This window comes from Ctenocephalides felis, unplaced genomic scaffold (genome assembly GCF_003426905.1).
Source record: "Ctenocephalides felis isolate EL2017-DRISC unplaced genomic scaffold, ASM342690v1 CF-g0.4_SCAFFOLD_00627, whole genome shotgun sequence".
NCBI lineage: Eukaryota > Metazoa > Arthropoda > Insecta > Siphonaptera > Pulicidae > Ctenocephalides > Ctenocephalides felis.
Genome location: NW_020536781.1, coordinates 11,736 through 24,558, shown reverse-complemented (window position 1 = coordinate 24,558; position 12,823 = coordinate 11,736). Strand labels below are relative to the sequence as shown.

The window sequence follows — 12,823 nt, the reverse complement described above, 5'->3', positions numbered from 1 at the left end:
TGCATACCTACATAATGATTCAGGAAGACAAATTAAAAAAGATTCAGATAAATATCTAATATTCCTACTATATCGTCTACTACAATACAACAAAAATATCCAAAATTATAAGAAATATTTTAAATAGTTCAAAACATAGAAAGTGTAGATGTGAAAGTTTTTAAACATAAAGAACTGCATATAAAGAATGAAATATTTTCAGTTTTTTTTCCCTTTCAAAACAATATGTACAGTCTGAATAAATTCTTATGACTTAAATATACTAATAGCTTATTTCTAACAATAATGAGTGCAATAATTGCAATAACTTAAAGAATTTTTAAAACTTAGAATGCAAAGTTATTAACTTTGATCCATTTGATTATTCTGCTCACAATTTAGTGTGGTGTCCTTCTGTACACTCTCATACAAAGGTAGTAAATCTGAGGAGGCTCGTATCAAGGATAAGAAATCACTAAGATGAGGATTTTTATCTGCAAAAATATGAAATTATTTTTAAAAATCATTTAATATTGCATAAAAGTATTGTTTTCTTATATTAATATCATCTTATTATTAAAAAAATAATTGCATTTTGATTTTTTTTGTATAACGTTGGGGTAATTGCATTGTATTATTAAAATGTTATATTCGGCATAGTATTAGTATTAAATATGTAAAACATATATAACATTACTTTTAACATCATTTCAAACATTTATAAACAATATTGACTAGAACTAAATGTTATTTTAAAGATAGGTATAGATATTTTACATTTTTAGAACTTAAAACTATTTCATAGGCAAAGTTATATTTTTATTTTATAAAAAAATATTTATTTGCAATAGATTAAACTCTTCTTTAGTTAACAATAAAACAAGAATATTACATGCATACCTGCTTTTGGAATAGCTAATAAAGCAACAACAGCTCGAAGGGCAGATCTTTTTAATTCATCTTGTTTTTCATATTCTTGTTTAACTGAGTTTGCCTTTACTTTTAGTGTGCAGGTGGCCCTCAATGGTTCAACAAGTTGCTCCAACCCTTCATTTATTCATATTGTTAATTATCAAGTAATTAGTTAATAATCAAATGATTAAATTTAATAAAAAAATATACAAATTTAAATTAAAGGAATTGATAGCATTATGATTGATTACTTCAGATACAATTTGTTAAACATTTCTTTTATAATCTATATTGTATAATACAAATAAAATAAAATTGACACTATCAAGTATATAAAAATATTGTTCAAAATAAAGTTTAAAATTTACTTATCTTTTACTAAACTTACTTTGTAATACAGCATTAGGACATAGCTGCGCCAGTCTGGCAGTCATTAAATATGTTAACATTTTTATATCATAATGATCTCGCAATCCTCCTTGAACATGATCCAGAAACTGAAACACATCCACTCTTTCCAGCCCTTGTTCAAGTAATGTGTACATACATTCAAATGCAGCTTTTCTAATATCTAAACCGTCATCAACAGTATGCTTAAAGGGTCCCATTTCTACTTCCCGTATTAGTTCTTTCTATAATTGAATTTAATTAAATTTATATTGCAATAAATTAAAATACATATTCTTTTAACATTTGTAAAACAGGCCTTAATATAGTATCAATCTTTCTTATTATTAATACACATATTTCGTTACAATTCATTTCCACTATCATTTAACTTATATAAAGTTTTTTCTTTAAGATATTGAATATGTTAAAATCAAATTCCATTTTGGGTATAATTCTATAGTTGCATTTAATTTTTTTGTTCCAAATTGTTGAACAGATTACTTCAACCGGATTATGTATTCTTTATGAAAATTGAAGAATGAAATTCATTAGAATATTAAAACACATTCTTCTATTTGTACAATATTTTTGAATTAAATCAGAAGATAAAAAATATAATAGTTTGTGATTTTAAACTCTGTTCATAAAAACTATGAATTGTACTATATTTTATCTGCCATCTAATTATTACTATATATATATAATATATATATAAAAATTATTTTACATCCATCGGCTTCTTACCTTTCATTCAGCGGAAACTAAAAATAAAATTTAAAATCTAAAACAATTGAATTTGAAAAAAAAAAAAAAAAGAGTAAAAAGAAAAGTACATACACAGTTAGCTTATCTTACAATTAGTGTTAAAATAGAAAATTCAATAATCCGTGGTGGTATCAGGATATGGTAATGCACTACACTATGTAATATAAAAATTAAATTTGCAACTAAACAATATTTCACAAAATACTAACTTAAAAAAGTCACAAATAGATAGTGTGTAATATATGTGTTGTTCGTAAACCAGTTAAAGATATAATGGAAAAATGACTTAAATAAATATTTTTATCATGATTCTATACTTGTGTGGAACTAATTGCAAAACCTTTGTGCACATTTTTAGTGTTTTGCATTTATTTATTGCTCTATTGTTATCAACAGTCAAAAATAATAAAAAATAATACAAAGGTTTTCTTTGAATTGTAGTACAGTCTGGTTAAAAAAGTCTATATTGTGTTGAAAGTATTAAAAGTTTACGGACAACACATATATTGCACACTAACTATTTGTGATTTTTTAAGTTAGTGTAATATTGTTTTTTTATAAGTTAAATTTTTATATTACATAGTGTAGTTCATTACCATATCTTGATACCATCGATTATTGAATTTTCTGTTTTAACACCAACATTAAATAATTGTAAGAACTTTTTACTCTTTATAATTCTTTTTTTTTTTTTCAATTTAATTGTTTTAGTTTTTAAATTTTATTTTTAGTTTCCACTGAATGAAGGCTGGGATTATAGCCAGAATATATGAATGTATAGCAAATTTTTCAAAGAAATTTAGGTTTTTATTGATTTCATGGGCGATTAATTATTAAACTTTGTTAATACATATGTCAACACCAAATTCAGACTCATATATATAGTCTTGGATTTGTAAATATTTTGTAGTATATATATAACTGCACTAACCTTAACTTTAGTCTCTTCATATAACTGGGGAAGTAATGATACCAATAAATCTCGTACCAATGAGGGTTTATTGTGTACGGCAGAGTTAAAAGCTACTAAGGCAACACGTCGAACCGACACTTCTGGATCTTCCAATGCACTCAAAAATTGTCCTATGCACTGTTTCAGTAATGGATCTACAGCTTGAGGCTGATGTTAAAACAAAGAGAATTAATAATTCATCTTATTAATATTTTTGTCCCTAAAGTTTTATTTAAATTTAGTTTTTTATTTAAAATATTATATGAAATAGAGTTGAATTTTAAAATAAAATTTTTCAAAAATAGCTTATATCTTCCATAAGATGAACTATGTTTACATTTCTATTATCAACATGTACTAGCAATTTATTTAATGTTCTATTTTTTTAATAAAAAATTTGCACTGTAATATGATTTACATGGTAATAATATTATTTTTCTCACTTGATCTGATATAGTAAACTTCACTGCAGTAACAACTGTTGTTCTCATTAGTGCAGATGGACTATTAAGTGCTTGTCGCAATTCTTGCAAAAGATTTTGTGGATCAACTAAAACAAGTTTTCCCAAGCATTCAGCCACTACATTGCGAGAACCTTCCTCAGAACATTCACAGTGTCTGAAAAGTTGCATCCAAATTGATGGTACCGAAGGTAGAAGCCGGGATAATTTTTCAGGACTCACAGAAAGCGAAGTGATCACCTGAAATAATTTTATTTATTTAAAAATTGTGATACATGATTAACAGCCTATTATTAATATAATAGTTGACAGATTTTTAAATTATATTTAGAATTAAATTATAAAAAGCACTAGCAATTATATTATAAATATGCATTATAAATCCAAGTAACATTTAAACAAAAAAAAAAGCAATATTTTAAATATTTGAAGCACTGCCCTCATAGAATTTTTCATGAAATTTAATGATAAAATTTTTCAATTATTTCTCTTTTACTAACCTCTTTCAATGAATGCAATAATAAATACTGTTTCTTCGGTTGTGCTTCTATTTCTTGCAGTATGAAGGGAAGATAATAATCTAAATTCCCAACACAAACTGCTCCCAATGCATGGCTTGCTGCACCTTTTACTTCCTCAGAAGGCGTAGAAAATGTTTCTAATAAAACGGTTGGCAAAGGCTCAATTACACTCAAATCGATATGTCGGCCAATTTCTCCAATTGTCAACAAGCAAAACACTAAATGTGAATCACTTCTGGGCCTTTGCACATCTTGTAGTAATTCTTTAGCCACAGGAACAGCTTCATTTGGACATTGCAGAGTTAATGCAGCAACACAACGTGCCATTGAATGGAATGCTTGCTTATGAAGCTGTACTTTGCCAGTTTGAAGTACTGGTGCAACTAACATACTCAATAGGTCACGATAACCTAGTTTAGGTAAATTAGCAGCAACTACTGCTTGGAAAAATAATAAAGTGCTATTCAAAGCACTACCTTGAAGTAAAGGTGACCTAACAAGTTGTAAGACTTCTGGTAAAATGTATTCATTTACATGTATCAAAGCAGATGGCATTTTTTGTGCAGTAGATGTTAAAACCGTTAGTGTCATTGTAGTTACATGTAAATCTGATTCACTGAGTAAAGGCTGCATTTCTCCAATTGCAGTAAGCAATAAGCCAGATTCAAAACAGTGGCAGTAATTTAAAACTATTGTATTTAGCAGTGTTAAAGAATTTAACTTCAATGCTCTTTGATTTTTACGTAGAAAACTGCCTAAAGCTGGAATCACATCAGGCAGAATTGGACACAAATTTACTTGCAATGGTGATGATGCAATTACTGTCAAAGCTTTTACGGTGCTCAGTCTTGTGACTTCATTTCTCAATCTTTCTAAGAAAATTGGTAAACAGGTATCTAACTCAGGTTTTAAGAAATCTCCCAAATTTGCAATCAATTGACCCATACAAGCAATTGCTCTCTCTTTGACTTCCTGATCCACCTCTGGTGTCCTTAATCTTTGCAAAGTTGACTTATATAAATTAGGAACTAAACTTGCAAACTGAAATGGCACATCTAAATTTTCCATTGGCCGAATAACCTTAACAATCTGTTGTAAAACTAAAAGAGCTTCTGTGGCTATTTTGTAAAAAGGATCAGAAACTGCTACTACAACCAATGCGCAGAGGTCTTTAATGTGGGCATAGAAAACTTTTGGTGAATGCGAACAAAGTAAAATATTGAGAAAACTAAGCGCATCAATTTTAATGTTACTTGTAGTAGTTTTTTCACAGCCAAGAGAGTAATGTATACCAGGCATCAATATATTGATGTGCTCAGACAAAGCTCCAGGTAGAGCAGAGAGTAATTCCCTTAAAAGAAGAAAACAGTCTTGTCTGGTCTTCACACTCTTCTCACGCATGAGAGGCTGAACAGCTTTAACAAGTTTTGGTACCTAAAAATGTTAAACCAACTGTTTACAACATTAAAGTAAATTTTTTTACAATGATGATATGCTTTTATACTATACTATACTATAGTATATATATATATATATATATATATATATATAAATTTACTTGAATATATACCTGTTCTTGCAGTTGTGATAAAAGGCTATCTTGTTGCTCCATGCGTTCAGTTTCTAGACTGTTATCTTCGCTGGGCCTAGTGGCTTTCAAAAGAGCAATATAAGCATGAAAAATATCTGACTTCACATTTTCTTCCCTTTCTGTAAATTGGGAAAAAGAAAATAATATCTGCTCTTTACAAATAATAAAAAAAATAGAAAAAACATATAAATAACACCTTTAAATCTGGATATTAGTACTGGGCTAACAGCCTTATAAAATTCGTCCATCAATTCTGGTCTGCTTGTTATGACAGCTTCTAAACATTTTGCTGCTGACCTTCTAACTTTCCAGCTCATATCATCATCATCACTGTATTCCTCACTGTCACCATCGTCATTTTCATCTTCAGTATCCATAGCTGAGCTATCAGTGAACTCATTTGAACCACCATTATTTGAATCATCTGCTTCATAGTTGTAATTTGGATCATAGCTAATGTATGATAAGCATAAATCAGTTATCTAAAAAGAAACATTACATTATTGAAGATAAATAATTGAATTTCATAATTTTTCTTTATTAAATAAAATATTTATCTTTGTAACTTACTGTAGGTATGTGTGGATGAATTGGTTCCGGACATTTATTCACAAAAGCTTCACAAGCTTGTAAACAATACTCCCTTAATTCATCATCTTCTTCGCGGCTGTATTGAACTAATAATTCCATTGCACGTTCCATGTGTCCACACAAACGATGACCAGCTTGACGGCTAATAGAAAGAACATGCATAACTATTACAATAACAATATATAGTAGATAAAACCTTATATTTAGCCATAAGAATTAATTGATTGCTGATAAATTAATAAGAGTTTAGTTGAAAAAATCCTACAAAATTCATAATAAAATAACATAAGATTATGCTTAATTATACATGTATATAATCATCATGAAGAAAAAATGTTATAACTTTATATTAAATTATTTTAATAACAGTTTATATAAATACCAAATGGACGCCAAACATTGGATGTAAGTTCTGACACTACCAGGAGAAGTATGCTGCTCCAATCCAGTCAATAAATGTTCCACTACCTATAAATGTAATACAATTAGCAAAAAATAGAGTAATGATAAGTAAAATGGACAAATGCATAGAAACAAAATATATTTCGGATATAAATGCACACAATATACAAATAAAATACTAATTTCTTAAGTAATTATTATATTAATTAGAATAAATTAAGTGAGTAATAAAAAAAATGCGAATAAAATATGTAGTGAATGAATATACATATACGACTATTAGATTAGATAAGAGTAAGTTCTTATAGGGCAAAACATCAAAGAAAAAAACAAGGATTTATAAATTAATCTTCAATTCCAAATGTTTCGACATTCAATTTAATGTCATCATCAGTAGATCTAAAAACAATGAAAAAATTGATATAACCGGGTAATTATAAGATTTGTGGGTTGGTATAGAAACTATAAATATAATAGAAAAATTAACACAACACTTAAAACAAAAAGATAAAAGAATGTAGAGGTAATAATGATAGAAACTAGATAATAAATAGAAAAATATATGAAAAATATATACATATAAATAAATACATATATACGCATACATATTCATATGAATACATATATGCATATGTACACAAAAGTACATACATACACACATGTACATATATACATTGGCATGTATACGCATATACACATACATATATATACACATATTCACAAGCATATATTACATACATATATGCATACACACTATAGGGTGGTCCTTAAAATGGTCATTTTCGAATTTCCTTGCTCCCAGGGGCTCAAATGGTTCCAAATTGATAAAAAACAATTCTCTAAAAGTTTTAGCTCTTAATATTAATGCTTAAATAGAGCGCAATTCAATCAAAGTTTTGTATGGAAATAGCATGAAAAAATTTTCAAGAATTTTAAAAATGTTTTTTAGATGTAATTTAGCGAGCAAATGAATGAATAAAACTCATTCATTTGTCGCTAAGTTATACCTAAAACATTTTTTTTACATTTTCAAAACTTTTTAAATGCTCTTTCCATACGAAGTTTGATTGAATTGCACTCTATCTAAACGTTAATATTAAGAGCTAAAACTTTCAGAGAATTGTTTTTTATCAATTTGGAACCATTTGAGCCCCTGGGAGCAAGAAAATTCGAAAATGATCATTTTAAGGACCACCCTGATACACACACACATTATATATATATATACACACACATATATATACATATGTATATGTATACAACTTTGGCAACTTACATCTAAAGATGTGTACACAGCACACAAATTAGCACTAACATTTACACAACTAACTTAACACAATGAATTTTTATCCTTTTTTTATATAAAGTGTAGATATTTTTTATATAAATTTTTTTATATAAAGAATAATGATATTTTTTTTGATAAAAATGTAGAAAGTTAAGTAATTTCTGCAACAACTTGTACATGCTATAGAGTCCGAGGCTCATCTAAAACACATGTGGGTAAATTTTTAAGGGTCATTCAAAATTTGCTGTGTGTGGGTAGGTAAGGCTCGGGTTTCATGGCTGAAATTGAACTGGTAATGTTAGGCAAGATTTGTATGGCCTTTTTTACGTCAGTTTAAATTTGAAATTTTAATTAATTAGTTTTGTCGAGAGGAGATAAATTTACAAACATTATTGAGTAGTACTTGATAATTATCGCAGAGTAAAGAGGTATCATTTGTTTTGCTTACAGCGTATTTGTCCAAGGTGATGAAACAAGATTCTGCAACACGTATTTAAATGGTGTTCCATTCGTGGTAGAGAATAGGGGCATTATAAGAGTCAAAGGAGTGTTTGAAATTTTTGATATGGTCTGTTATCATGGTTATCATGGCATTTATGTATGTGTGTATATATGTACTTTTGTGTACATATGCATATATGTATTCATGTAAGTATGTAGTATAAATGTATATAGTATAAAAGCATATCATCATTGTAAATTTTTTTACTGTAATGTTGTAAACAGTTGGTTTAACAGTTTTAGGTACCAAAACTTGTTAAAGCTGTTCAGCCTCTCATGCATTCTTTTATTATCTTTTTATTGTTCAGTGTAGCTGTTCTGTTAATTTTTCTCTTAAATTTATAGTTTCTATACCAACCCACAAATCTTATAATTACCTGGTTATATCAATTTTTTCACTGTTTTTAGATCCACTGATGATGACATTAAATTGAACGTCAAAATGCTTGGAATTAAAGATTAATTTATAAATCTTTGTTTTTTTTCTTTGATGAATCACTATATAAAAACTTACATATATATCTATACATATATATGGAGTATGTAAACTTGGTGTTGATACATATTAAGAGTGTGTTGATTAGGGCACTAGCAGCAAGTAACAATAAAAACTAAAACAATTAGGAAATATACATAATTTATCCATACGTTTATACGGAATATACATAATAATAATAAATGTAAAGACTTACAGATAAATAATCACAGACAAAAATTAACAGTTCACTACACTAAACATAAATGTAATACCAAACTATCAATAGTTCAAATATAAATTTTGTTTGTTATATTTTGTTTTATAATAACAAATTAATAATTTTTAATAATAATTACATCACTTTTTATTAGCTGGGTATTAATTAGTGTAGTGTAATGTTCTAAGTATTTAACTGTAAGTCCTATATCTTTACATTTTTTTTTTTTTAAATCAATTATAAAAACTCTCTAGTAGTCGCACTTAATGACGGTCTCCATGTAGATCAAAACGTATGGATAAATAAAGCTTATTTAAACTGTTTTACTTGTTATATATATATATATATATATATATATATATATATATGTATGTATATATACAGCCAAATGTATATATATACTTTCATATGTATATATGTATGTACATACATACATACATACACACATAGCGAATGATATTTATATAGAGTGACATACCTTGTTATATAATGCTGGACTGCAAGATGTTAAAGCATGTGATAAAGCCACAATAGCACGTTTTCTTACTGCTTGTCTCGGAGAGTCTAACTGAGGCATTAAAGCACGCAGAATGGATGTGTGAAATGGTACTAACAATTCTCCAAACCTTGATAACAGATCTGATAAAATATCTAATGCCTCCAGTTGTACAGACACATCTTCTTGCTGAATGTGGGAACATATTATATAGTGTAATACTTTTTCATATTTTAACTTTTAAGTTGTATTAACCTTTTCAATGGCTGTACTAAGTTTACCAGTAATTCTTTGGCATACATTAGCAGCAAGACCTGTAGTGCCAGTCGAATGTGGCAACTCAGAAATCACAGTCTTTAGTCCTATACTTGAAATATCTCTCAATTGCTCTTTACTTGAAACCATATTACCACACAAGGAATCTACTATTGTTTCAACTTGACATTCTTTCACTTTGTTCACTAGCGGACCAAGACTAAAAACAAGAAAGTTATCATTATTTACAAAAGTCAATAAAAACCTTTTAAACTATAAGAATTTAACTTCTTTTGTTGAAAGCTTATGTAAACTATGCTCTTTAAAACTTTTTAATGTGATATTTTACTTATTTACAATGAATTCACAGAAATTTTGTCACATACTTATTACTGCTTTATCACAATGTTATAAAATACATCTTGATCATGGTAATAAAATGAAATTTATGAATATAGAATAACTCTGAGCTTATGTCAAGAATGTAAGCATTGTTTTTTTTTTACTTATAAGAAAATAGTGAAATCATTAAGATAATTCAAAAATCACATCAATGTGCAAGTATAATTGATTATAGTTCTTTTATGACAATGTTTTGTCTCAGTGTACCCAGAATCTTTTCTATAGTGAGATATCAATTATTATTATTGCAATCATAAAGGTTGCAAGTTCATTTATGAAGCCATTTTGTGATGTCACAAAATATGCAATATTCGCAGCAAAACCCAACTTTAAAGCAATGATTTAAATATTATACAACTGTTCATTGTCTTAGTTGTATTATTTATTCTAAGCTTATAATAATATTCACCATTTCACTGCTAAATTTTGAACTTCACCATTTTTATCTTCTAATAGTCGTAGAACCATACGTACAACTTTCTTCTCGGAATCATCATCCAGCTTTATACTATCTTTTTGTAACTCACTCATAAGATCATTAGTGGCCATGAATCGAAAATCTTTGTCATTGGAGGCCATCTAAAAGTAAATGAAAAACTATAACCTATTTGCAAGTTTTATTTGATGAAAATGCTTGCGTTGGAAACGAAGAAAATTTCATGTGTTTTGAGAAAGATATTCGAAGTAAATCAACAAGTTTAAGAAAATAACATTATCTAGAATATTAATTCTCTTGTACAATATCCAACGTACCTTCTCCAAAAGATTCGAAATTTGATATGAAACACTCGCCATTATTATGAATTATTTTAAAAACTAATAAGACCGATTAAATGTTTACAAGCAACATGTAATAAGACAACAAAGCATTAGCGAGTAATCAGTCTAAAATTCCTCCTTAGGAATCTTTACCATACCGGCTGTAGCAAATGAACAAACACAACATAAAATGACAAAAGAGTTCAGACGCAACAGAGTGAAGTTCGCCAATTGATGATTTGTGATATTGCGTTCGGTTTATTTTGGATGTTGGCACCATTCGCCATAAACTGTTAAAATCAAGATTATTCACCCTAGACACAATTTGAATATATAATCATTATATATTATTATTTATCATTATCACTATATATTATTCTATTATCTAGGATATAATATTATTCTGTTTACTTATCTATGATATTATTCACTTAAACTTCAAGATATTTATTCGCTTAATTATTTTTTCACACATGGTTTGGAGCCAAAATAAAATAGAAACCAACTGTCATATAAAATTCATCTAAACTATTGACTGAAAACGTAAAATCTTCTTCTATCTTCTTTTAAGAGAAAAATATCACTTAATATATACTTAATCTATATACCACTTAATTTGCACTTACCAACATATATTTTTTCATATTTTTTATTTCGTTTAATACTTTAATCCAAATTTCGATTTTTGACTGATGTCAAACACAAAAATTCAATAAAATTAAACAAAAAACAAGTGAAATCACCCTCTCATTAATTATGAAAGTTGTAAACAAAAGAAAAACACTTTTTTTTAGAATATATTATATAATATATAATATATATTATATTTTTTATATAAAAACCGTCCTAGCAACTTTATAATTATATAATTATGCTAATCCGTGATGGAGGTGGAAGAACTTAAGGGGGTATTCTAGTGTAGAGCAATGGATTCATTCAATTTTAGGTAATTTTTAAAGTGCCGTAAAAGAAAGCAATGAATGTTTTTACCCTAGTTTTTACTATCAATTTTTTTACCACTTGTTTATTAATATTATTAAAATACAAAACAAAAATTGAAAAAAGTTGAAAAAAAGCTGCAGCAGATGAAGTGGGGGGTCTCAAAAAAATTGGCCCCTCGTCTTGACATGGTTTTAGCCCTCCTAGACATCCTAAATAAAAGAAATAAAAAGATTATTAATCTACAATGATATCGCAATCGCCCGAGCGAGCGATGAGTTTTTTTTTACAAATGGGCGACTGTTTGAAAAAAAGTGCTTTTTTTCTGTTTGTTTGAGTCTATCAAATTTCTAAAAATAGTGAAAATTGGAATTTGGGGATGATACTAGTTCGGGCTACAGACAGGACTATAAACACGACTCTCTCAACATTTCAAGTGAATCGGTCGAGTAGAACTCGAGAAATCGTGGCAACAGCACTGAAAAAGTCTGTTCTGAGAAAAACGTATTTTTATCCATTATTGATCCAAGTTTCTGAACTTAAACATCCAATTCATAATTCATCTGACGATAAACTATCATAAATTGATCTAATGACTTCCTAATGCCTTTTGTCCGATTAGACTCTGCCAAACCAGATTGGAGACCTGGTCAGTAAAATGCTCATATCTCCGAAAATAATTCAAATGGTAGTACTCATATTCTTAGATAGTTAAACTTTGAAAATATGAAACAAAAAAAAAACATTTTTTTGAACTTCTACACTAGAATACCCCCTTTAAGTGATTTGAATCCAAAGAGACCTTATACATATATGTATTATTTAAAGATAGATATGTATTTTAAAAATCAGTTTTTTTTAAAAAGAATCAAATTTTTTTAGTGGTACTGAAACTAACTTTTAGTAGGACTTTTTATTCGATTT

General features: G+C 27.9%; 1 protein-coding gene across 1 annotated transcript; it reads right to left on the bottom strand.

Moving 5' to 3' along the window:
* Positions 1-164: 164 nt before the first annotated feature.
* Positions 165-11,177, bottom strand: LOC113366770 (cullin-associated NEDD8-dissociated protein 1-like). The gene is made up of 14 exons (XM_026608427.1): positions 10,955-11,177; positions 10,611-10,780; positions 9,800-10,019; positions 9,527-9,733; positions 6,545-6,630; positions 6,142-6,304; positions 5,768-6,053; positions 5,551-5,690; positions 3,960-5,414; positions 3,442-3,699; positions 2,978-3,166; positions 1,280-1,523; positions 880-1,026; positions 165-473 (listed from the first exon to the last, which is right to left on the bottom strand). Exons 1-14 carry the CDS (start codon positions 10,994-10,996, stop codon positions 343-345), a joined length of 3,738 nt encoding a protein of 1,245 aa, XP_026464212.1. The 5' UTR covers positions 10,997-11,177; the 3' UTR covers positions 165-342.
* Positions 11,178-12,823: the final 1,646 nt, after the last annotated feature.

What these genes read in the sequence shown, in the direction of transcription:
- LOC113366770 (XM_026608427.1), bottom strand. Translation starts at nt 10,996, where the DNA reads ATGGCGAGTGTTTCATATCAAATTTCGAATCTTTTGGAGAAG. An exon ending in TATCACAACTGCAAGAACAG is followed by an intron (nt 5,415 to 5,550) that starts GTATATATTCAA and finishes TAACATTTTTAG; the next exon opens with GTACCAAAACTTGTTAAAGC. An exon ending in TATTGCATTCATTGAAAGAG is followed by an intron (nt 3,700 to 3,959) that starts GTTAGTAAAAGA and finishes AAATTATTTCAG; the next exon opens with GTGATCACTTCGCTTTCTGT.